At 33.1% G+C, this 24,832-nt stretch overlaps 10 protein-coding genes across 10 annotated transcripts; 7 read left to right on the top strand and 3 right to left on the bottom strand.

The window, feature by feature from the left end:
- Nucleotides 1-1,284: 1,284 nt before the first annotated feature.
- CLA4 (serine/threonine protein kinase CLA4) lies at nt 1,285-4,089 on the top strand (the record flags this gene model as incomplete). Its single annotated transcript, XM_004179138.1, has 1 exon — nt 1,285-4,089. The coding sequence occupies one exon, from the start codon at nt 1,285-1,287 to the stop codon at nt 4,087-4,089; it is 2,805 nt and encodes a 934-aa protein (XP_004179186.1).
- Nucleotides 4,090-4,543: 454 nt separating this feature from the next.
- MRX6 (Mrx6p) lies at nt 4,544-6,049 on the top strand (the record flags this gene model as incomplete). The annotated part of the gene is made up of 1 exon (XM_004179137.1): nt 4,544-6,049. The coding sequence occupies one exon, from the start codon at nt 4,544-4,546 to the stop codon at nt 6,047-6,049; it is 1,506 nt and encodes a 501-aa protein (XP_004179185.1).
- Nucleotides 6,050-6,356: 307 nt separating this feature from the next.
- RIM21 (Rim21p) lies at nt 6,357-8,390 on the bottom strand (the record flags this gene model as incomplete). Its single annotated transcript, XM_004179136.1, has 1 exon — nt 6,357-8,390. The coding sequence occupies one exon, from the start codon at nt 8,388-8,390 to the stop codon at nt 6,357-6,359; it is 2,034 nt and encodes a 677-aa protein (XP_004179184.1).
- A 1,471-nt stretch (nt 8,391-9,861) lies between these two features.
- Nucleotides 9,862-12,576, top strand: TBLA0B08490 (GTPase-activating protein; the record flags this gene model as incomplete). The annotated part of the gene is made up of 1 exon (XM_004179135.1): nt 9,862-12,576. One exon carries the CDS (start codon nt 9,862-9,864, stop codon nt 12,574-12,576), a length of 2,715 nt encoding a protein of 904 aa, XP_004179183.1.
- Nucleotides 12,577-12,780: 204 nt separating this feature from the next.
- On the bottom strand, nt 12,781-13,533 carry MDY2 (Mdy2p; the record flags this gene model as incomplete). The annotated part of the gene is made up of 1 exon (XM_004179134.1): nt 12,781-13,533. The coding sequence occupies one exon, from the start codon at nt 13,531-13,533 to the stop codon at nt 12,781-12,783; it is 753 nt and encodes a 250-aa protein (XP_004179182.1).
- A 310-nt stretch (nt 13,534-13,843) lies between these two features.
- SHR5 (Shr5p) lies at nt 13,844-14,545 on the top strand (the record flags this gene model as incomplete). Its single annotated transcript, XM_004179133.1, has 1 exon — nt 13,844-14,545. The coding sequence occupies one exon, from the start codon at nt 13,844-13,846 to the stop codon at nt 14,543-14,545; it is 702 nt and encodes a 233-aa protein (XP_004179181.1).
- A 145-nt stretch (nt 14,546-14,690) lies between these two features.
- Nucleotides 14,691-16,379, bottom strand: MID1 (Mid1p; the record flags this gene model as incomplete). Its single annotated transcript, XM_004179132.1, has 1 exon — nt 14,691-16,379. The coding sequence occupies one exon, from the start codon at nt 16,377-16,379 to the stop codon at nt 14,691-14,693; it is 1,689 nt and encodes a 562-aa protein (XP_004179180.1).
- Nucleotides 16,380-16,713: 334 nt separating this feature from the next.
- RFC3 (replication factor C subunit 3) lies at nt 16,714-17,715 on the top strand (the record flags this gene model as incomplete). The annotated part of the gene is made up of 1 exon (XM_004179131.1): nt 16,714-17,715. The coding sequence occupies one exon, from the start codon at nt 16,714-16,716 to the stop codon at nt 17,713-17,715; it is 1,002 nt and encodes a 333-aa protein (XP_004179179.1).
- Nucleotides 17,716-18,698: 983 nt separating this feature from the next.
- On the top strand, nt 18,699-19,505 carry PCL1 (Pcl1p; the record flags this gene model as incomplete). The annotated part of the gene is made up of 1 exon (XM_004179130.1): nt 18,699-19,505. One exon carries the CDS (start codon nt 18,699-18,701, stop codon nt 19,503-19,505), a length of 807 nt encoding a protein of 268 aa, XP_004179178.1.
- A 2,499-nt stretch (nt 19,506-22,004) lies between these two features.
- SEC21 (coatomer subunit gamma) lies at nt 22,005-24,827 on the top strand (the record flags this gene model as incomplete). The annotated part of the gene is made up of 1 exon (XM_004179129.1): nt 22,005-24,827. The coding sequence occupies one exon, from the start codon at nt 22,005-22,007 to the stop codon at nt 24,825-24,827; it is 2,823 nt and encodes a 940-aa protein (XP_004179177.1).
- Nucleotides 24,828-24,832: the final 5 nt, after the last annotated feature.

The following is a 24,832-nucleotide window of genomic DNA, read 5'->3' as shown; positions in this document are numbered from 1 at the left end:
ATACTATGGTGAGACTGTAAGAAACAATGCCATTTTGGTATATAACAAAAGTATAATAAAATTCATGCCGGTAATTCAAATGCATTAATAATAATATTACTATCATAAGTTTTAACATCTAATGATTGTTGTGAAAAAGCATAGATTTTATATACCTCAATAAATGTGAATTAAGTCTAAATTTTGTACATGTAGTTAGAGAAAGTCTCTAAAGAGCAATTAATATCTGCCATATTTATGATCATTCGATATAGTATTCATATCACTTGTAGCATTAGGCAGAGCAGACTACTTGTTCTAGAAACCATTGTTATTTTAAAAAACTAATATGTAATAAGACTTAAATACTAGTGTAAATACTGTCAGTATAGTAAAAAGTATAGTTGGTATATAATAATATTTAATATTTAATGTTGTACATCAGATGATAAATTTTCTTGCATTTTGAGCATTTATTAAAAAAGGCAGAGAAAATTAAAGAGATTATATTTAAAATGATGACTTTTGTTCTTAAAAATCGACAAGTTAGCCGCTAAATATTAAATCTTATATTAAATATATATATATATATATTACTACAATATTAATGAATTGAATAAGTGTACTAAGATCTTTAGGGAGCTCTAACAAAAGATCCTAATGAAGTACACAGAGTTAGTAAATAATTTTCTTTTGAAAAGACATCTATAAAATATTTTAGTCTTTTTTCCTTCTAGCGAATAGCAAGTATCTATTAGAATATTATCCAGCTCGAAGTCACTTTTTTTTCAATTATTAAGCAACCTGAGTAAAAGTTAAACAACTACTGTTCCTACTTAAACATATATTCTCAATCTAAACAATGATTTGCAGTCACTTGATAGTCACTTGATATGTGTTATATTATTTGCTTGTAGTACCTTTTGGTGAACCCTTGTTTTTTTTCACTTCCCGATTAAGCAATGCTCAATTTTCATTCTTTAAAATTATCACGTGCATATGTTTCAAAACGCGAAATACTAAAAATATTATCAAAATATTGAAAACCGAAAATCACTAAGCGAATTTGAAAATACTGGAAATTCTTTCATCTGGATCTTAGGTTTAGTAATCCTACAAAAAATTAGATCTATTAGACTACAACTATTGCTGTATCATCTTATTGATAGTGTTAAAAATACAAGAACCCAGAGCTCGTTTTAATATTCTTTCGTTAACTTAAAGACAAACAAACAAAATCAATTAGGAGCGAATAAACAAATAAGTTCCTAGCAGCCCCTTCCCTCAAATTATCGTTTATTTGGAATGACATTATCTGCTACATCCAACGGTATTTCTGAGTCAGATTTCCAAAATATTGGACCTGCTCCCAAACCACCTGTTAGTTATAATCAAACTAAGCCGCTGACTAAGTCTTTAACTGCCGGCATAATTAGAACTACTTCAAACATAACTCCCCAAGGTCCATACAATACCAAGAAAAAGACTGGGTGGGTAACATATAAGGAGGAAGGCTTATTATCATTCTTATGGCAGAAAAGGTTTTTAGTGTTGAGTGATTCATATTTGGCATTATTCAAAAATGATAAATTAACTGACGATCCGATCTTACAAATTCCATTAACCTCCATCGCTAGTGTATCAAGAACACAGATGAAACAACATTGCTTAGAGCTTGTTCGTTCAACTGATCGTAATTCAATTTCATCAACGTCATCCGGAAATTCAAATAATGAATCCTCAAAAAAAACAATTTACATTGCAACCAAAACTGAACAAGAATTAAGCATGTGGTTAGATACAATCTTTGCAAAATGCCCTCTTCTTAGTGGGGTTTCTTCTCCAACTAATTTTACTCATAAAGTTCATGTAGGTTTTGACCCGGAAACTGGTAGTTTCGTTGGTATGCCATCCAATTGGGAAAAACTATTAAAACATTCTAGAATCACAGGTGAAGACTGGAATAACGATTCTGCTGCAGTTATACAAGTACTACAATTTTATCAAGATTATAATGGTATCGAGGGTCAAAATAATGCTGCAAACGCTACTGCAAATCAGAATAGAATAAAGTCAAGTGGGTCTACGACCTCATCGACAAATGTTACAACACAAATAAAGGGAAGAAACGGTTCACAATCATCTGTCTCAAGTATGGGCTCTGCATTGAATTCTACACCGTCAAGCTCTCGCTCAAACAGCAATAAAACTGTTCGAGAATCTAGTAAAGCTCCTGATCAAACCCCAGGACAAGCGTCCATTCCATCTAATGTTGCAATTGTTCCCCAAAGAGATGTATCTTCTAGATCGCAGTCTCCGATGAATAACTCTCAGCCAAATAGAGCTAAAACATCAAGCCCATTAGCACCCGGACCAATGAGTAGAAATCAATCGCATCCTTTGTATAAATCTCAGCAACAATCATATTCTCACTCACAATTAACCGTCCAACAGCAACAGCAACAACCTCAGCAACAGCAACAACCTCAGCAACAGCAACAGCAACAGCGCAATCAATATCAGCAAAAATACCCCGTAAACTCACCATTAAACAACAAAATCAATCATATGCCACAACATATTCAAACAAGTGGTCCTAAATCTCATGGACAGAGTTCTCCTTTGAATCCATATAAACCATATCACAACATGGTCAATCCATATTCTAAAGATCAACAAACATCTGCCCAACAGCCACTATCTTCACGACAGCCATCTACCAAAAATAGCGGAAAAGATACTTCACCTATTAATTTAGTTACCAATCTTCCAGTATCTCAATCAACAGGCTCAAGTCCATCACCTAGCCCTGTAAGCGGCAAAGCACAACCTAATATATACACTCCCCAAAGATCAGCACCACGCCCTCCCAATTCAGTTAATCAAATGGCACCACATATGAAGGGCCAAAACACACCTTCTAATTCACCATTAACTCCATCTCAATCATCAACACAAATTAAAATTGGGGTCCCTCAAGCTCAACCATACAATAAAATCAACACACCACTGGGCTCCACACCTGACAAATTAGGGAAAGACTTGGTACCTCAAAGACAAGCTCCTAGAAAGCCAGATGCAAAACAGCAACAACCAGACCAAAAAAATGCCGGCATCACTAAACCTAAGAAATCTTCTAGACCACAGATGTCTCATGCTGAAATCATGAGCAGACTAAGCAAAGTTACATATAGTAAAGATCCTACTTCATTCTTTAAGATGATTGAAAAGGCAGGACAAGGTGCCAGTGGTTCAGTCTATTTAGCTGAGCGTATCAGGTTACCACCTGATCCAATCAGTAACAATAACGCCAAGTATACAACAGAAAATTCATCCCAAATTGGTGATAAAGTTGCTATTAAGCAGATGATCTTGTCTAAACAGCCACGCAAAGAATTGATTGTTAATGAAATTCTTGTAATGCAGGACTCGCGCCATAAAAATATCGTCAACTTTTTAGAAGCTTACCTAAAAACTGAAGATGATTTATGGGTTGTGATGGAATACATGGAGGGTGGATCCCTAACAGATATCATTGAAAATAGTCCAGAGAATGTAACGAATAAATCACCTCTGACTGAACCACAGATAGCATATATTGTCAGAGAAACATGCCAAGGTCTAAAATTTTTACATGAAAGACATATTATTCACCGTGACATTAAATCTGATAACGTACTGTTAGATAATCAAGGTAGAGTTAAAATTACAGATTTTGGTTTCTGTGCAAAATTAACAGATCAAAGAAGTAAAAGAGCTACAATGGTAGGTACACCATACTGGATGGCACCGGAAGTAGTCAAGCAGCGGGAATATGACGAGAAAGTGGATGTTTGGTCATTAGGTATAATGACTATCGAAATGCTAGAAGGTGAACCTCCATATCTAAATGAGGATCCTCTAAAGGCTTTATATCTCATTGCAACTAATGGTACACCTAAACTAAAGCACCCTGATACTTTATCACTAGATATTAAAAGATTTTTAAGTGTTTGTCTTTGTGTCGATGTTAGATACAGAGCATCCACTGAAGAATTATTGCATCATAACTTCTTTGAAAATGCTTGCGATCCTGTGGAACTAATGCCATTATTAGAATGGAAGAGGTAAACATAATGATAGAAACTGCGCCTACAACCAGCAATGATGAATCAAAGGACTACACGAAACGACATTTATATAATACATATCATATCATACCTAATTTATTATTCATACTTTTTAAGACGAAATATTCTATAAATAAAACTTAATGTACGATATTTATATAGTTTATTTATTTTTAATTTGGGAGTCCCTTTTAACTAAGAGTCGCCAAGCATAACTCAAATATGTTCCGACATGCTTCTAAAACAGTATCTTCTCTAATAATCCCGCTTATAAATCTATATTTGGCCGCCAATTTTGCTTCGGTAAAGGGCCATTGATTGATCACATTGACTAAAACAAGAGATGATCAAAAAAAATTAAGGTTAATTAAAACCAATATTAAAAAGAAATTGACTTACCTCAATATTAACTATAGATATTACTATAAACACTATCGCTATTGCAATCAATCTTAATGATTTTGTTATGTCAAATTTTAAGACTTAGACTAAAGGGAACCTCTAACGGGCTGATACAAAGATCCTTAGTAGCATTAAACTCCAGAAATTATCACTGCTCTTCATTATTCCTCCAAGAATATAAGGATAAATTCATAACTGGAGCTGACACGAGTAAAGAAAAAAAAGTAAATTCGAAGCTTACACAGGACAAGCTTCAAAAAATAACTCACAAAAAGTACGGTGCATTCACGTTTGATAATTCTATACAAAAATCTTTCTTAGTTCCTCGAGTTGCCTCTACAGAAGATATTCCCTCTCATGAAGTTCAAGTTGATGGATTATTCGCTGGTTATCGCCCCTTGTTTCTTGGTGAATCATCTATTAAACGTAGACGCAAGGCTAGCCCGTTAGACAAATTCTTTCATTCAGTTGAAACTCATACCAGGAACAGGGAAAGTGGCAAATCTACCTTAGGGATCCAAGATATAATAGATAATCTCAGAAAAGACCATGAAGAAGAGAACCTTGAAATTGAAGAACACTCAGATAAAAATACTAAGGTTGAACCAAGGAAACCAGTAATTCCATGGGATGCTTCAGTAAGTGGAATTTTTTATAAGGATCAATCATTTAAAAATGTCCCAAAACATGTTATGAATAAATTAAAACCATATAAAGTATATCTGCCAGTAAAAAAAACATCATCAGAGCCACAAGTGGGGCATGAACTGATAGTAATGAATGTTCATAATTCCAAAGTGGATGATAAACCAGAAATGGTGGATTTTTATAATTTGAAAACTCCTTCTCAATCACAGTTTATTAATGAACATGATACAAATAGATTAACTTGGAGAAAAGAATTGATAGCTGCAAGGAAAAAATATTACGAAGAATTTACAAAATTGACATATTCTCACAAATTTTTACGAAACGATCTAAAGATATATAAAAATAATTTAGAGAAATTAAATCGATTTTTGTCTAAAGAATTTTATAAAGCCCGCAAAATTCACTTATCTATCTCATTGGCAGAGAATCAAATACCTTTAGTGATTTATGTAAATAATTCAATTGCAAGCAGATCAAGTTTTAGAAGAATATTAAGATCCCGCATTTATACTAATATTTATCCCATACTAAAGACAATTCTAAATAATTGCCCTTCAGAAGAATACGCTCAAATTTTTGAGGAGAAAGTAAAGTTTAAAATAAAAATGCTGGTTTATAATTTATCTCGAAAAATTCCATCAGTATACTTCCGAAGCTCAGATGTTGATTGCCTTGTTGAATATAGTCCTATACGACCTTTCAAGAGGATGTTTTGGGTAAGCTTACAAAAGAGAAGAACTATATTCAAAGAAAGAAATATTAATAGAGAATACGTTTTGAAAAATTACAGAAACTATTCAGTAACGAGATCAAGTATTAGATACATGAGATACCCTATTTCACTTTATTGTGATGATTTTAATAATGCTTTCTCAAATTGGCCATTTTATGATCAATCGTTTTATTAGTTTAATCGTATATATTCTATATTTAAACCTTTGGCAATTTTAGAGAGAAAGTATATTTGTAGTACTAAAGAAAAAATCGGACGTCCATACCAACACTGAATAAAATACATGTGTACCTTAGCTACAACTAGCTAAAATAATTGAGTCAATATCAAAAGATTTAAAAAACTTCATTGTTTATGGTTAAATAATGCTTATATATTAAAAAAAAAAACTAAAGGAATTTTAAGAATAGAAAGAAACCGTAAAAATCCCTAATACTTTTAGTGTAATTATTGGGCTCTTCCGAAGTAGTTTCAATATTCTATTAATTTTCTTCGATATCAGTTGTTGGTGAGGACACCGCTCCCATGCTACTTTGTGTTACATGCTTATCAATACTTTCAGTCCCAAGTTCGTATTGCTCACAGTCTTGGCTAATTCTATCATAAAAATCAATATTTTTGGTCCTATATACATAGACTGCATCTGATTTTTCTAAGCCAATTCTTTTTTTAACTAAATTTCTCTTCTCTGCTACTTCAACATTTGTGGAAAATTTGGAAAGTATAGTTTTAGAATTTCTCTGTAAAAATTCCTTTGTCGACTGTCTCGTTTTATAAAACCAATTAGACAGGCCTGACGAGATTACATCTACAAGAGGCTCTCTATTTTCGAATTGAATTTGATTAATACTTTGCTGATCAAAATAATTATTTCGGTAACGAATATTATTGCTTGTGGATGTTGTACCATTAGATATAGTCATAGTACTATTTGTTGAAGTTGCTGATAAACTAGAAGATGGTAACGATATCATTTCAATAATATCACTATTATATTTTACTTTATGTCGGCTTGATATTTTTCTCACTAATAGAGACATTTGAGAATTGTGATTTTTTGAAGTGGTTGGAACATCAAGATTTTTTGAATTTTGTCTTGAAAGAAAGTTTTGAAGTTTTTCTTTCGCATTTTTCTTTCTTTTTCTTTTCTTTGACTGTGAACTCTTTTCTTTATTATTACAATATCCAAGTTCTTCATCCAGACTAGGTTGATCACACGATCTTCCTTCTTCAAGTTCAGATACAGAAGAACGAATATGATTAGCATCAATATTGTCATCATCTTGGTTTTCCAAACTTTGGATTTCATCTTTGTTAGAATTTCGTAGTAGGGCATCTTGAACTTTTAAAGCGTATCTGGCAAAATTATAATGTACCTGTTCATCTTCATAAATAGGCCTTCCTAATATGCTTTGAGCCTGTTTTTTCCACTTGAATAATGACATTCTATCCATCCACTCCCAAACAATAATTGTTGAACCTATATAACACGTTGTATTGAACATATCACCAATACCATTTGAAAAAACGTCTGAAACATCAACAATAAATAAGGTAGGCTGTAATAATATTAAGCAAAACGCAACAAAAGTTAAAAAAGCCATATCAAATGAGGCAAATATTAAACATCTTTCACTCATACCATACGATATAATGAAGCAAGCATATGTACTGGATAATGCTATTCGAAACAAGTATACAAATGGGGTTAATATGACTAACAATTTATCGTATCTTGTTGTGCTTACGCTAATAAAACAACATATAGCCCAAAGAATATTTGAACACATGACAAATAGAAGTCCACAATAAAAGATAATTTTTCGTTCCTGTCTTCTAATGAAAATATTTTCAATATTAAATACTTGGCAAACATTTAAAAAAAAGGTGGAGATGAATTCCAAAGAAACATAAGTTTTGTCTGTCTGTAATAGGTGGAGAATATCTGACGTGCCTGCTGTACTATGCTTTTCATGCTGTAGTTTCAAAGATGAAATAGATCTAGCTAAAAATATTGTCATATTAATGGTAGCTAATACACATGCAATTTTTAATAGCATTGTACCCTTTCTTGCCTTTGAGCCTGTTAAACTAACAAACACAGAAATTGTGAAGAAAACTGTAATCATGACATTAGATGTCAAAGAATAAATCAATGGATAAATAGCAGAAGAGAATTTACCATTTTCAAAACCACCTATATCTGAGGTAGTATACTTCTTCCAATCATGCTGAACTTTTGGCAAGTATGGAGCTTGAAATGCACTCAACCTCATCGAATTGTATATGGGACTCCCATCATAGCATAAACTTTGGAAAATAATATCATCATAGTATTCAAGACCATTCGTCAAATGATCATTTAGAATAATACCATTTCCAATGTGCCAAGGTTTACAACTTTCAAAACTTAAACCAGTATTAGGGAAGTATTGCCATTGATGATCATTAGCATTCCTTTTATTTAAACATTTTGAAGTTGCTGGCTCTCCAGTAGAAACATCGTTGCCATTCATATTGTTATCATTATTCCCATAATTAGGAAGCTTACTATTGATAAGGTGTAATGTATCACTATCAATATCGTTTATATCATTAAGATTAATAATGCTTGGAATTTGCAAGCTATTATCTTGAATTTGTAACAACTTTGGCAATATTATTTGTTATTGTTTTATTTATTTCCTTTTTCTTGGAAAATTCTTGGCTTAACTATGCTTGCTTGTTTTTAAACTTCTTCTCTAGTCAACACACAAATAACGATATAAAAAGGAAGCTATTGTTCACTCACTCTAGTGATGCTATTACTTTGACTTATTTTATATTAATTAGTCCTTAATACTTTGCCTATATATTAAAAGTAAGCAAACAGCTCTTTTTCGTTTCTTTTTTTATAACATGCTAAATCCTCATCGAATTTGTCCTTGTGTTTAATTGATCTTAGATAAAGATTCCAAATTTCAAATTAAAAATTCCCGAATGGTTAAATTCTGCAAAGTAAATATTTTACCTGCACCCTGTTCGACTCTTTCATAGAGCGTTTCTCAATTTCATACTTCCAAGACAAAAAAAAACAAGTAAACTAGACAGCTTTCTCTCTAAAAGTTTAATAAAATCGTATTGTCGCTTTCACAGTTAATAATAATAAAAAAGGCTACTAAATTATACAATTATAAATCAGTCTTATTTACTTTTACTCATTCTCCGATAAGAATATTTCCCCTTCGGGCCCCTGTGTCAGTAATTGATAAAACTTGTAACAAAAAAGACATAAAACTAAACCTTATAGCCCTTGTTATCTTATTTCAATGAACACCACCATGTTACTTTGTACTAATCCTACTATCATTTATCTTTAAGACGATAAGATGCTCTATGAACTAGAGTCTTTGTTGCATAACCAGGAATTTTTCTCCTTATTTGACGCACGTGACCTTCGTTCCCGGTTATCTGACGCCTAAACTGAAATAGGTAAGCAGGGAATAGCTAGTTAGAGAGGAATAATCTATGTTGAGTGATGCCATTTTCAGAGTGAAAAAAAAATAAAAATATTGGAAAGACCTTTGGAATTTACAAACTTTAGGTATTTCACAATCCATGAATACTAACGAGGTTTAAGATTAAAGATATTTCACCGAGTTCCTCTAATTCTTTATCAGATAGGTCCAGAAGGTTTGAACAATCGCTGCTTTTTAGCTCCCTTCTCGACATTAGAAGGAAACCAAATCAAGAATTAGAAGTTCGAAGAAAAAAACTCGAATATTCATAATACAAACACTCTTCTGGTCTTCAAGGAAATATCTCACTCAAAGTATCTTAGAAACCTTCCGTATCGTACACCTATTCTATTTTAAAAAGTTTTTGATACTGTATCACATTTTGAACTCGCTTAAATCCAATATAAAGTCTTCATACTCGAAAGGAACAGGCAATCCCCAAAAAAAGCAACGACTCTCATCCATTCGAGAAGCAATCGCATAATAAATAATGTCTTCAGATCAGAGCCATCCGTATAGTCAGAATAGAATTCTTTATGGAGCTAAGACAACTGGCGCTTTCCCAAATTCTAGTTCAAGTCTTACAGATTCCGCTTCTTCAACATCATCCGTCCCAGCAAGTAATACCAATACTCCAAATAATACGGGAGGTAATAATAGCACCTTATCCTGTCAAAATAATAGCAATAGTAGCCCTGCTTTACAAAATACTATTTATGCAGGTGACAACCATAGTAGCAATATTTACCACAGTAATAACAATAGCATATTAGCCAATAATAATAACATGAGTTACTATAATCATAACTTTAACAACGTTATGAATGTTCATGGCAATAGTAACCTGAATAATAGCAATAGTAGGATATTACAACCATCCCCATCGGTACCAAATTTCGTTGATCGTCATTTACCTCAAAATTTTACAGGCCCTTCGTTCTTCAAAAATCCAAACTCAAGAAGATCTTCTGCTATATCACAAGTAAATTCGGATATCACTGATGAGAATCGTCACATTAGTTATAATAATACCACCACAAATGACAGCAACAACAATATCAACCACACTAGTTCCATATACAATAATTATAACAACAACAATAGCATCAACAGTAACAGCAATATTTCCAACTATAATGGTTATAACAATAGTAACACTTCCATCTATAATGGCTATAATACTAATAACAATAATAATTCCAATGTCAATAGTAGGATGAGTTATGCTCCCATTACCAATAACACTATGGCCGAACCTCATGCAGTTGATCATGATGATCATGATGCTAGCATGAGTGTCATTGATCTTTATAATGACGATGACGATTTTGACCATAGTGATGAGGATGAAGAAATTGATGACGAAGATATTGATGATGAGGCAAGTAGTTCAGTAAGATTACAAAGTAGTATAGATTCAAAATTGCAGAGATCCAAAGAGAAACTAGAATCGTTAACTTCTCAATTTAATACAAGAAATTCTACCCCTAAGCCAAGATCTATTGGGACGAATACTAGTATCCAAAACAATTACAGCATTAATACTATTAGTAACATTAATTCAGCAGAGAATAATTTTTCGAGTCAAACGCCTCCCACAAACCCAAATACATTGACTACATCTAATAGTAGTACTAACCCATCTGTAAGTCATACCCCTAGCAATACACCTGCATCTGCGATTCAACATTATGACAGATACGGTTTCAAGAAGCAAACATCGTTTATAAATGAAGAGCAATATAATGAATGGTGGAATGAATATTCTCAATATTGTATTAGACGTAAATTAAAATGGAAATTATTGCTAAAAAAATCAGGCTTGCCTGTTGATAATGATTCTCCAAGTAGATTTCCTTCAAAAAGTGAAAAATTAAAAAGGTATGTCAGAAAAGGTATACCTGCTGAATGGAGAGGAAATGCTTGGTGGCATTTTGCTAGAGGTCAGGAAAAATTGAACAAAAACAAAGATCTCTATGAAAAGTTATTAATTAAAATGGATAACATTTCAAAACTACCGAAGGATAAACAACCAAATGATTGGGAAATAATTGAAAGAGATTTGAATAGAACTTTTCCTGACAACATTGATTTCCAAAAGCAAGATTTTCAAACTGATGAACCACCATTAATCAAATCGTTAAGACGTGTATTGGTTGCATTTTCTCTATATAACACAAAGATTGGTTACTGTCAATCCATGAACTTTTTGGCGGGACTATTATTGTTATTTTTAGATGAAGAGAGAGCCTTCTGGATGCTTGTAATAATTACTTCAAGATATTTACCAGGTGTTCATAATGTAAATCTAGAAGGTGTAAATGTCGATCAAGGGGTGTTGATGTTATGTCTTCGAGAATATTTACCTGAAATATGGGAATTAATTGATAACTCATCTTCATCCAACAATAACGATAATGATAACCCATTGAATAATTTGCAAAAAGATTTAGCAATGTCGACAGATAATGTCAATAGCCCAACTAATAATGAAAATGCCTCTAATAATAGACTTCATAATAGGTTTGATAGAAATAATAATTTCCCAGTATTAAAAGATCAATTTCTTTATAAACTACCTCCAATTACTCTTTGTACAGCAAGTTGGTTTATGAGTTGTTTTGTTGGTATTGTTCCAATTGAAACAACTTTAAGAATTTGGGATTGCCTATTTTATGAAGATTCTCATTTTTTATTTAAAATATCCCTAGCAATATTCAAACTAAGTGAACCTGAAATGCTAAAGGGTAGAAAACACAAAACCTTATATTCATTGTCCAATAACCATAATAAACAGCAAAACTCCAATAAATCACCTGATGATACTGAAATGGAAATATTCCAAGTAGTACAAACTTTCCCCAAGACTTTAATCAATCCAAATGAAATATTTGGCAAAGCAATATTTAAAAGAAGGGTTGCGTTGAACAAATTAAATCAAGAAGAAGTTGATAGGTGCCGTAAATATGTTACATCTCAGCGAGCGAAATTCAAACACTTTGCAGAAATCAGAGGTGAGAAGGATAACTTATATAACGAGAATCAAAATGAAAACAGTCACCTAAATACACAAATAACAGATGACATAATTAATGATGCCCTATCTTCAGAATTATATGGCTTTAAGAAAAGTCTTACGAGTGTACATTGGAATAATAGTATCAAGGCCAAGGTAAAACAGATGCGTAAAAAGATGGAAGATTAAATAGTATGTATATTCAATAGAGGGCTCACTTTAAGTATTTTAAACAAAACTAGCATTATAGATTAATTCAAAATAATAATTTTCTGTAGAAAAGCAAATATATATGGAAAAAAGAAAAGTTACACATGAATGAATAGACTTATTTATAATAGTAATTAAACAATAAATATTGCTTGATATTTATTTATTTCTTATTCAATTAGCTTAATCAGAGGCAAGTTCCCAACCTCTTTTCAAACGTTGTAAAGTTTTATTGACTTCATCTATGTTAGTGCACCTAGATTTTAATAAGATTTCGATTTCCATCCATGGCACTTGAAGTTCTTTCGAAGTTGAAGTAGCAACTGAGGTAGGGATGTTCATGCCGCTACTAGAGGTCGAAACATTAACTGTGTTACCATTTTCAGTTTGAGAGTATGATACCTTAACCTCATCATTACCACGAGATTCAATTGTTACCGTGTTACCATTCGCATCAGTAGTAGATGCCATACTATGAGCGTATGAGCCTGGCCCAGAAGTTGATGACTGAGCATTTACATTTAATGGTTTGCTAACCATTACATTAATAACAGCTTCAGTTATATCTAGTTCCGATAATGAGACAGAATCATGAAGAACTTTACCTTTTAACAATAATTTTAATTGGCCAATTTGTTGCACTTTCTCCGAGTTTACCAAGAATTGTTTAACTTCAGTAACAGTGTCATGAGAATTGAAATCTTGCTGGATTGAAAACTTAGGAGGTCTCACACTTTTCAAAGTTAATTTCACAGAGGATTTTGACGATGATGTATTTTTATTTCTTGTTCTATAACGATACTTCAAAGGAGGTAAAGCAACACCCAATTGATTTACTTCGCTTAAAGGTTTTTTATAATCTCTAGAAAGGGTTGGCTTGTTTAAAGTTGCCAAGGTAATAAAGTTTTGTGCAAATTCAGCTTCAGAAGATGACATCGTAGATTGAATTTTTTGTATTGATTTATATTGAGTTATTATATTATTGATCCTTTTCTATTATTTAAAAGATTAGCCATACTATTTTTATTTTTCTATTACTTGAATTTCAGGCGGGAAAAATAAATTTTCAAATTAAGGAAATGATTTCTTTTTTAGAATGATATTTCCAAAATTGTTTATTGAAAACAACAGTATTTTGAGATGCGATTAGTTCATATCAAGGATAATAAACAAACTATACAATCAAGTTTATTACAAGATATAGTTAAGTTCCCGAGAATGTTTAATTCGCAATATATAATAATCCATGGAAAATCCACAATTCTTTAATTATCATGAATTTTCACTTGACCCTGAAAAAAATAGCTCTGAGCCAGAGGAGCTATGTGTAAGCCATTTCCCCGACATATATTGTAAGCCAACTCGAGATGGAATGATAAACAAGAATTATAGAATAGTGAGAATTCCTAGAAGATTCGAAAATACCTTAGGAATCCCTTATTTTAGTAATGTTTTACCTGGTAATGAACCGGCAGCGTTAACTTACGATTATGAAGATCAAGGATTTTTACCCCACGAAAATGTGGATGGCATTGCATATGGAATATCGTCATTTTCGCCCTTATCCTTATATATATCACCAGAAGAATTCCAAAACATTATTGATAAAGTTAATAGGTTTTTAGAAGAGGGATTTAGAGTTAATTCATTTTTTAATTTCATTACTATTATTTTGGACTTCTTACTGTTGGGAGCATGGGATATTGTATTCAATTATTTCTATTTTGATTCGTTTCAAGAGCTAGAAAGATATGTCCAACAATTAAATAATTCAGATCTATTTAAAAGAAACAATATTCGACTGATTTCACCTCAAAAATCTGGTTATCTATCCTTAGATTTTGAAGTACCGACACCTCGAATATTAAGAACTAATTCGGAGGCTGACTCCACATCAAGACTTGAATCTGCATCCACATCAAAAATCACTCCGCATAACGACCAATAATAAAACAGACCATCAATTTTTTTGTCATAATTAACTTTCTTCTTTTTTTATATATAAATATAATAATTTTGTATCAATATTTATTTGCATTTTCTATAATCTTTAATCGTTTTAATATTTTTTGTTTTTTATTTTAAAATATCAATTATTTTGGAAAGAGAAAATTTTTTCTATCAATTAAATGTGAGGAATTACCCAGAAAATTACATGTTTCACTTGACTCTGAACTGTTGAAATATGAATAACTATGTCTAAATAATTCATCTGAACTTTTAATGTTGGGACATGAAAACCCAAATTGTGCAGGACAATCTCTTACCATTTCATAACACGAATCGATACATGGCATTAATTCGTAATAATTATCGGTTGGTTGAATAAAAGTATCTATTAAAGAGTTTCTACTTTTAAATTTTTTCCTAAAAATTGAGCCAAAATTACCTGGAGAAGAGCATCTGGGTATCATAATGGAACATAACCAATTTAAATAAGATTGAGCACAATCCTCACAAGTTCTCAAAGGAGAGTACCTTTGATCTAATTCAGCATCACATGGAATTAATTGTAATGCTGTAGTAAAATTTTCATATAAGGATCTCACTAAGGAATCATAATCGTTTGCCATTGCTGTTTTATTCACGTAATATTTTAAGGGTGTAGGAGCAGCATAAGCTACAGATGAACAAATATCTAGGTTAAAAATGATTGAACATGTAGATTTTACCTTTGTGGTTATTAATTGTCTTGAAAAAACCACACCAGTAATACTGTTATCATTATTAGACATTCGAGTCCCAATTTTTCGGATTAAATAAAGTGCATATGTGGTATTTGGAGCCAAGCCTGATATATAAAGCATGTCTTGAACATTTGACAATTGATCATCACCTACTAATTGCTTTTGTATTTGTAAACTATGAACATTTAATGAAATTTTTTTATAATTTGTAGAAGGAGTGGAGTTTGAATCATTAGATATAGAAGTAGCCATATAAGGACCATTTAAAATAGCAGATAAAGAGCAATTTAAATTATTTTCTATTATTTCTGAGTCTTTCAAAGAATAAAGGAAAAGTTCATAAGGGCTTTCTAATGTGTTGTTTGTTTTTAAATATGTTGTTAATCTTGTTGAATCATTACCTGATGTTACTAATGCAGAATTATGATCAGTATCTAATACATGAATCCATGATCTTTCATCATATTGAAACAATTGATCATCTTCAGCAACACCTAAATGATAAGTCCATAAATTATCATCGTCATCCTCATAGTCGTAGTAGTCATCGTTATCGGATGGTTGAATGATTTCACCAGTTTGAGGATTTATTAGGCTAACTTCTAGATGTAATGTTGTATATTCTAAGACAAGACTTTGGCCTGTAATATTTGTGGTTTCTTGTTCTTCAAGGGCAAATAATGGATTATATGTTATCGGAGAAGTTCCTAATGCCATTATATAACCATTTTCGAAAGTGATATTGTTATATCCAATTTTAGTAGAATTTGATGGATCTGATGGAGAGAAATAATAGGTTACTTGTAAAGCAGTATCATTTTGAAATTGAGTATTATCTGTTAAATTATAGTATCTTAATGGCATTGATTCGATTGTACCACTTATAAATAATAAAACCTCTACGGTATTGAAATAATCTTGGCCTAGTTGTGTGACGTTGATGTTGTAAGTGAAATGATCAGATTGGCCTGGTTTCAAAGACGATCTTATTGGATCCCATCTTTGTAATTGATAATCAGTGGCTGTGATCACACGCGATAATAGGAAAAGGGGGACTATGTGATGTATCCATCGACAAGAAAATGGTATTATCATTTTTATTTTATTTTATTTTTGCTGTGTTTTAAGAAGTTGAAATGTCTTACGAAAGGGATAGAGAGGGGTGAGTAAATGAAAATCAAATATAACTAATTATTTTTTTTGATATGAGACAAAAATATCATTGTTTTAAGATTCATAATTTAAATAATAACTTCATTATTTGAAAATAGTTTAGATACCGAAAATGTAAATTTAAAAGTAGTAGAAAAAGTGAAAAAAAAATTAAATAACTATAAAAAAAAAAAAAAAAAAAAAAAAACAAAGTACGATTTGGCTTGTTTCAAATCAATTAGACTATATCAAACACAAAGAAAAAACAAACAAACAAATGAGTGGTAATAATAGAAATGTGGATAATTTACCATGGGTTGAAAAATATCGTCCCAATAAATTAGATGAAGTTTATGGTCAAAATGAAGTAGTCAGTACAGTTCGTCGATTTGTTAGTGAAGGTAAATTACCTCATCTATTATTTTATGGTCCACCAGGTACTGGTAAAACATCTACGATTGTGGCATTAGCTAGAGAGATATATGGTAACAACTATAGTAACATGGTGTTAGAATTGAATGCATCTGATGATCGTGGTATTGATGTAGTACGTAATCAAATTAAAGAATTTGCCTCTACAAGACAAATTTTTTCTAAAGGTTTTAAATTGATCATATTAGATGAAGCAGATGCCATGACTAATGCAGCACAGAATGCATTAAGAAGAATTATTGAGAAATATACCAAGAATACAAGATTCTGTATACTTGCGAATTATGCACATAAATTGACCCCTGCTTTACTGAGTAGATGTACTCGATTCCGGTTCCAACCATTACCTATTGAGTCCATGAGGCAACGTATTGATAATGTTATAGTGAAAGAAAAAGTCAAGATTAGTGAGGATGCTTTGAATGCTACGTTGAAATTATCCAAGGGGGATATGAGAAAAGTTTTAAATGTGATACAAGCGTGTCAAGCGGGGCAAAACTCGAATGAAAATGAAATTGATGAAGAACTTGTATATGAATGTATTGGGACACCTAAGCCCAATGATATCAAGATGATTTTGAATAGTATAATGAATGAAGATTGGAATACTGCGTACTTTACTATGGAAAGAATCAAAGTGACCCAAGGGTTGGCGTTAGTGGATTTAATTGAAGGTATTGTAGAAGTATTAGAAGGGTATGAATTGAAAAACGAAGAGACTCGGATCTCGATATTGAGCAGATTGGGAGATATCGAATATTCCATTTCCCATGGGGGTAACGAACGAGTTCAAAGTAGTGCGGTAATTGGGGTGATTAAGAGCAGTTTTGAGTATGAGATGGTGTAATTTTTGTAGATGATGTAAATAATGTGTAATAATAAGGTTTATTGTTTTGCTTTTCTGTTTGCTTTTCTGTTTGCTTTTCTGTTTGCTTTTCTGTTTGCTTTTCAATATAAGGTGGATTGTTTAATAAACTGAATCGTTGCCTATTAACAACTGTAAATGCAACTGCAACTGCAACTGCAACTGCAACTGCAACTGCAAATGCAAATACACTTTCATAATACAATTTCAAAATACAAAATGCCTTTGGCAAATGTATCATATGTTACCAAACAGTTATGTTATTTGTATTTGGATATACAAAAATATTATTAATTGATCTATATACGAAAATGGTAAATTAATAGACAAAAGGCATGATGGAACACCTCCTCCCAACACGTTTCTTGTTTGAAGTTCTAAATAGAACATTCCATAGATACGTTACGCGTTATTTCCCCTTTCGGGATTAATTAAAGCGAATGTTCTTATCGTATACTGTATGTGGCAATAGGAACTGATTTCCTGAAATGGAACCCGGGACGAAATTGAATTTTCTCCTTTATCTGAATGTTTTGGGTAAAAATTTAATGTGAAAATCAAAAATATTTAGTGAAATTTGAAAAATGAAAATACAGAAAAAAGAGGAAAAAAAAAAGAAATAGAAAAGTAGCTCTGGCCAGATCTTGTTACGCGTTACGCGTGGTGTTTACCCAATGGGGAAATAATAAGACGCGTAAGGAACGTATACCAGATGAGGAGTAAAAATTGGGTGTGTACGGGGGGCTCTGTGGGAGAGTGATAGTCATCGATAATGACTTGAGAAGAGCCAATGATAATGCATGTGTTGAATCATATTGTATATAAAGAGGATGCCAAGATCAAAAGAGAGGAACGTATAGGGAGGAGATAGTGAGAAGATCAAGAACAAGTGCAATTATAAGTGCAAGTACAAGTGCAATAGCCAAGGATAAAGAGCAAATAATATAGAAAATATACCCAGAACAATGTCATATTCTAAAGCGTTACGTATATTGATGAACTCGCCTGTTTCGAAAGGAATGATCACTCATTTGACAAATATCACATTGAAAGTATTGCCCATCTCTAATTGTTCTTCTGAATCTGGATTGAACATTCCATCGTTACAAACCTTCATTACAAGATTGGTGAACTATACCAATGTTCCCTCGGGGACTTTACTTACCACTGCTGTGTATTTGAATCGATTGAAACAACTATTACCTGCTGAAGCGTCTGGGATTCAATCCACACGTCATCGTATTTTTTTAGCGTGTTTGATCTTGAGCGCCAAGTATAATAATGATTCGTCGCCGTTGAATATCCATTGGATGAACCATACTAACGATTTATTTTGTTTGAATGATATCAATTTAATGGAACGTCAATTGTTGAAACTGTTAAATTGGGATCTGTCCATCACGGAACATGATTTGATCAAAGATTTGAAAAATTTGATCCAGCCAATTGTGGTGGATTTGGAAACCACGAAAAACATTTGGTCATTGTACCATCACCAACACCTCCACGGCAACATGGGCACAAAGAAGAGCTACGGATCGCTACAGAACACATGCGAGATGGATCCATTGAGATCTGTGTCTCCCGTGTCGTCGATACGGTCTATTTCTCCGGTATCTGTGAGATCAATTTCACCAACCTCTGCCAGATCAATTTCACCAGTCTCGATGCAAAGCCTTTCGCCATACCCGAATACGTCATACATGAGAGACTCGCTGGAATGTCAGTACCAGCAGCTCCTACAGCATTCACAGTCGCAGCACACAAACTAGCGTATCTGGTTTCGCGCACTACAAACAAGCATATATTTATTCTTTAAGATACCCATTCTACTTCTGCATCAGTTTCTGTATCACCTTTTCGTTATACCAATCAATATATAAATTTTTCACATTAAATACGAAACGACTTTAAAGTTTTCTCTTTTTTTTTTCCGACCACGCGACGGGTTTCCGAAAGGGGAACACTCGGCAATGGCCAACCCTAAGAAAAATAATTTTTTTTTCACTGGAAATTGAGCTTCCGACAAGTATAAAAGGTGGCATGGAAAGAGTTTTTACAACAGATTATCTCTTTAGAAAAGAATACAAAAAAAAGACCAGAGATCAACGATCGATCAGTGATCAACAATCATTGGTTCCAGACATATTAGGGAATGTGTCCGATATCGACAACTCGTAGGGAGTGACGAGAAAAACGCTGTGCACCAGTCTGAAGGCTCCAAAGTACTCAGGAAGCCGTGAAGCATCAAGTATACCCAAATTTCTGACCCTACAGTCGATAACGAGAAGGAAGCAACTAAATAAAAAAATTCTTGTTGTAAATTCCATCAAACTTTTTCTTGCAGTATCGCGTGACAGTAACCAGCATCTCACGTGCCTTTATCCCTCTTTCTCTCAATCCCTCGCAAACATGGCGTCGGTTCTTCCTCAAGGGGTGTTGGTCCCGGTGCCTTAGACCCCTGGCCCCTGAAGTATAAAAAGGGCAGACCAATACAAACAGTAGATTTCCGACGCTAAAGATGCACAACAATACAAGAGTATTAGCGGTTATCAAAACCACGTTTAAGACTATTTATACACACACACAAAACATAACAATACAAAGCGCATACTCCAAAGAGTTTGCCATTTAACCATCACGTTTTTCTCACATAAGGACAAGGCCGACAAGGCCGATACAACAAAAGCCAAAGACGACGTCAAGAAGGAGGTCAAAGATGAAGTCAAGGATGAAGTCAAAGATGAAGTCAAAGATGAAGTCAAGGACGAAGTCAAGGATGAAGTCAAGGATGAAGTCAAGAAGGTAGAAGAGAATCCAGATGTAAAGCAAGAGGTTAAGAAGGAAGTTGAAAAGCAGGCCAAGGATATAGCCGCTGAGGTTGGGGAAAAAGAGGCTGAAAAAGACGCCAAAGCTGAAGCAAAGACTGAAGCAAAGACTGAAGCTAAAAACGAATCTAAAGCTGAAGATACAACCGCTGAAGATGCAAAGGCTGAAGATGCAAAGGCCGAGGAAACTAAGGCAGAAAATAAAGATGCTCCAGACGTCACAGACGACGACGTGCCAGAAGCTGCCCGTGTAGATACTCCTGCAGAGCCAGAGAAGGAAGAGAAAAGGGACAAAAAAGAAGAAAAGAAGGCGGACAAAGAGGACAAGCCTGAGAAGAAAAAGGAATTGTCCAAGAAGGAAGAAAAGAAGTTAAAAGAAGCTGAAAAAAAGCAAGAAAAGAAATTAAAAGAGGAGAAGAAAAAGGAAGAGAAAAAGGAAGAGAAAAAGGCTAAAGAAGCTGAGAAAAAGGCTAAAGAGGCGGAGAAAAAGGAAAAAAAGGACAAGAAGAGCAAAAAGGAAAGTGAAAAGAAGGAGACTGAAAAGAAGGAAAAGCCAGTTGAAAAGAAGGAAAAACATGTGGAGAAAAAGGAAAAAGATGCGGAAAAGAAAGATAAACAGGTAGAGAAAAAGGAAAAAGAATCCGCAAAGAAAGACCTCGAGAAGAAGGAAAAAGAAACAAAGGACGCTGCAAAAGATGCCAAGAAAGAAGTCAAAGAGGCCAAGAAAGATGCAAAGAAAGATGCAAAGAAAGAGACCAAAGAGACTAAGAAAGAGACTAAGAAAGACTCAGCTGCCAAAGATTCGAAGCCAGCCGCCGAAGAAAAGAAAGAGCATCAAGGTATGTTCAAGAAAGCAACCCACAAGTTTACTGGTCTGTTCCATTAAATCCAGCCTCCCTGCCAACATTACTTTACTTTACTTTACTTTACTTTACTTTACTTCCTTTCTCAGAGACCTTGTTTGATTAACGTACCAATCCATTCTTAATTTATAACGTTTCATTTCAATATACGACTGTTTTGATTATTCCATCCATGTTTTTATTTTTATTTTATTTTTATTTTATTTTTATTTTTACGTTTTTTCTATTCTATATATCTCTATTTTACTCTATTATTTATTATTTACTTTCTTATCTATTTTATTTAATAATCTTCTATTTTTTACCGTATTGAATGATCTTGTCTTTTCTACTCCGTTCAAGATGATGATATTTCGTGCCACACGGGAATTTAACCGAACATAGAAAAAAAAAAAAAAAGAAAACAAATTAGGTCGAGCGAGACCACATGGTGGAATTTCAACAAAGAAAAAATAAAAAAATAAATCACTACTAATAAAAATGTACACAATTATATACATATATAGATCGATATATCCCTAATTGCATATCCCTATTGCGAATCCCCTCCCATCGCATCACCCCTCTCGCAATTAACACAATGTCGACTCGTACGTACAAGAAATTTGAAGCTTCAGATTCAGGGGATATCCCAGATAAAATGACAATCTACCAAGATTGTATGAATCAATTCAATGAGTCTCCAGTAAATAGCAAAAGATGTAGAACCCTGTTGTCCCGACTATTACGTCTGTTGGCCAATGGAGAAACTTTTACCGAAAGTGAAGCCACTGCATTGTTTTTCTCTGTCTCCAAATTATTCCAACATCAAAATGATTCTCTAAGACAATTGGTCTATTTGGCCATCAAAGAATTGAGCAAGATCTCCCAAGACGTGTTGATGGCCACTTCCTCCATTATGAAAGATGTCCAAAACGGCTCCGATCTAATCAAGCCAAACGCAATCAGATCATTGACTGTGGTTTTGGATGAAACTACCGCGTTCTCTGCAGAAAGATTATTGAAAAGTGCCATGGTTAGTAAACATCCAACTATTTCTTCTGCTGCCATTGCCACCTGTTACAATTTATTGCCAGTCTCCGAACAAACCATTAAAAGATTCTCCAACGAAGCTCAAGAAGCCATTGTTGATTTGAAATATTTCCCACAAGATCCCTCAAATACCGAATTCTATCCAAATTCCACTTTCATCACTCAATACCATGCCCTAGGGTTAATCTATGAATTGAAAAAAAATGACAAGATGGCTCTATTGAAACTTGTGAACCAATTCGCTGGTAACAATTCCATAAAGAGTCAAATCGCAAAAGTTCAATTGGTGAAAATCGTTAGTGAATTGGTCAATAAAGACCCTCAATTGTTCACTCAATTCCAACCTTTATTCAATAATTGGTTAGGTAACAAATTCGAGTCAATTCAATTAGAAACGGCCAAATTGATTACAAATTTCCATGCCACACATCCTCGTCTAGTGGCTCCTCAATTATTTTCCATTGCCATTGCCACTTTACAAAACTTATTATCTGTACCAAGAGTCGCTACAAGATTCTCTGCATTAAGAATTTTAAATAGACTATCTATGGTCACTCCAGATCACGTTGCAGTTTGTAATCCAGAATTAGAATCCTTAATCAATGATTCTAATAGAAATATTTCCACTTATGCAATTACTATTCTATTGAAGACAGGTACCGCTAAAAACATTTCTTCATTAATCTCCACAATTACAAAATTCATTCATGAAGTTTCAGACGATTTCAAAATCATTATTATCGATGCAGTAAGAACTTTATCTTTGAATTTCCCTCAAGAATGGAAATCAATCTTAAATTTCTTGATTGATGTTTTGAAAAATGGTGAAGGTGGTTTCAAATTTAAAAATAATATCGTAGAGGCCATTATCGATGTAGTAGCATTTGTCCCTCAGTCTAAAGAAATGGCTCTAGAAAACTTGTGTGACTTTATTGAAGATTGTGAATTTAATGAAATCTTAGTTAGAGTCCTACATTTATTAGGTAAAGAAGGGCCTACAGCAAGTAATCCTTCCTTGTATGTTAGACACATTTATAATAGAGTTGTCTTGGAAAATTCCATCATTAGATCTGCATCTGTCATTGCCCTATCAAAGTTCGCAATTTCTAAAAATGATACTTCTTTAAGAGAGTCCATTGTAAGTTTATTAAAGAGAATCGCCAATGATAAAGACGATGAAGTTAGAGATAGAGCTACTATTGCCTTGAAATTCATTGACACTTCTACTGCTAATGAGCCAACATCCTCCTTAGCTGATGAATTAATTCATCCAACCTCGGCTTATGATTTAGCTTCATTAGAATCTAAATTATCTTCATACTTATCAGAAAATAATGATTCGTTTAAAACTCCATTTGATGTCACTAATATTCGTAAATACTCAGATGATGAATTAAAGGCAATCAATTTGAAAAGAAAACAAGAACAGTTACAAAAGGGTACTTTTGAAAACGGTATGGAATCTTCTCCTAAGATGGCCAAGAAATCAGATAACAAATACGGTAAGAGAATCGATTCAGATACTTATTCCAGTCCAAACATTGATGAACAACAACAAGAATTATTAGATACTAAATATTCAGATGAATTATTATCCATGGCAGAATTCCAAAACTTTGGTAAGTTGGTTAATAGCTCAAAGATTGTAGCATTGACTGAACCAGAAGCTGAATTCGTCGTCCGTGGTATCAAACATATTTTCAAAGATCATGTTGTCTTCCAATTCAATATTACTAATACTTTAACCGACGTTGCTCTTGATAACGTCGTAGTTTCATGTAACCCAGAAGAACCAGAAGAATCTCAATTACAAGAATTATTCATCATTCCAATTGAAAGATTATTACCTTCTGCTGAAGCTTCTTGTTATATCGCATACAGTAAGACTGAAGACGTAGTCACTGAAAGTTTCTTAAATACAATTACATTCACAACTAAAGAACTAGATCCACAAACAAACGAGCCTTTCGAAGCCGATGAAGGTTTCCAAGATGAATATGAAATTGATACTCTCTATTTATCCACAGGTGATTATATCAAGAGTTCTTTCATTGGTAATTTCACGGCTACTTTTGATGAATTACCAAATGAAGAAGTCGCTGTCTACAATATACAAGAAAGCATTACTCTTCAAGAAGTTGTCGATAAATTGATCACATCCACAAGTTGTCTACCATTAGAAAATACCCAGTTTGTTCATAGTGACACCAATTCTCATATTTTGAAATTATTCGGTAAGAGTGCATTAAATGGTTCTAAAGTGGCTCTTGTGATCAAATTGATTAAAAGTTCTAAAGGTATTGCATTGAAAGCTCAAGGTAAAGCTGAAAACGCTACTTTATGTTCTGACTTGGTTAACAATTTGATTTAAGACAT

This window comes from Henningerozyma blattae, chromosome 2 (assembly GCF_000315915.1).
Source record: "Henningerozyma blattae CBS 6284 chromosome 2, complete genome".
NCBI classification, from domain to species: domain Eukaryota; kingdom Fungi; phylum Ascomycota; class Saccharomycetes; order Saccharomycetales; family Saccharomycetaceae; genus Henningerozyma; species Henningerozyma blattae.
The sequence above is the reverse complement of the archived record's forward strand: the minus strand, read 5'-3'. Positions and strand labels throughout refer to the sequence as shown.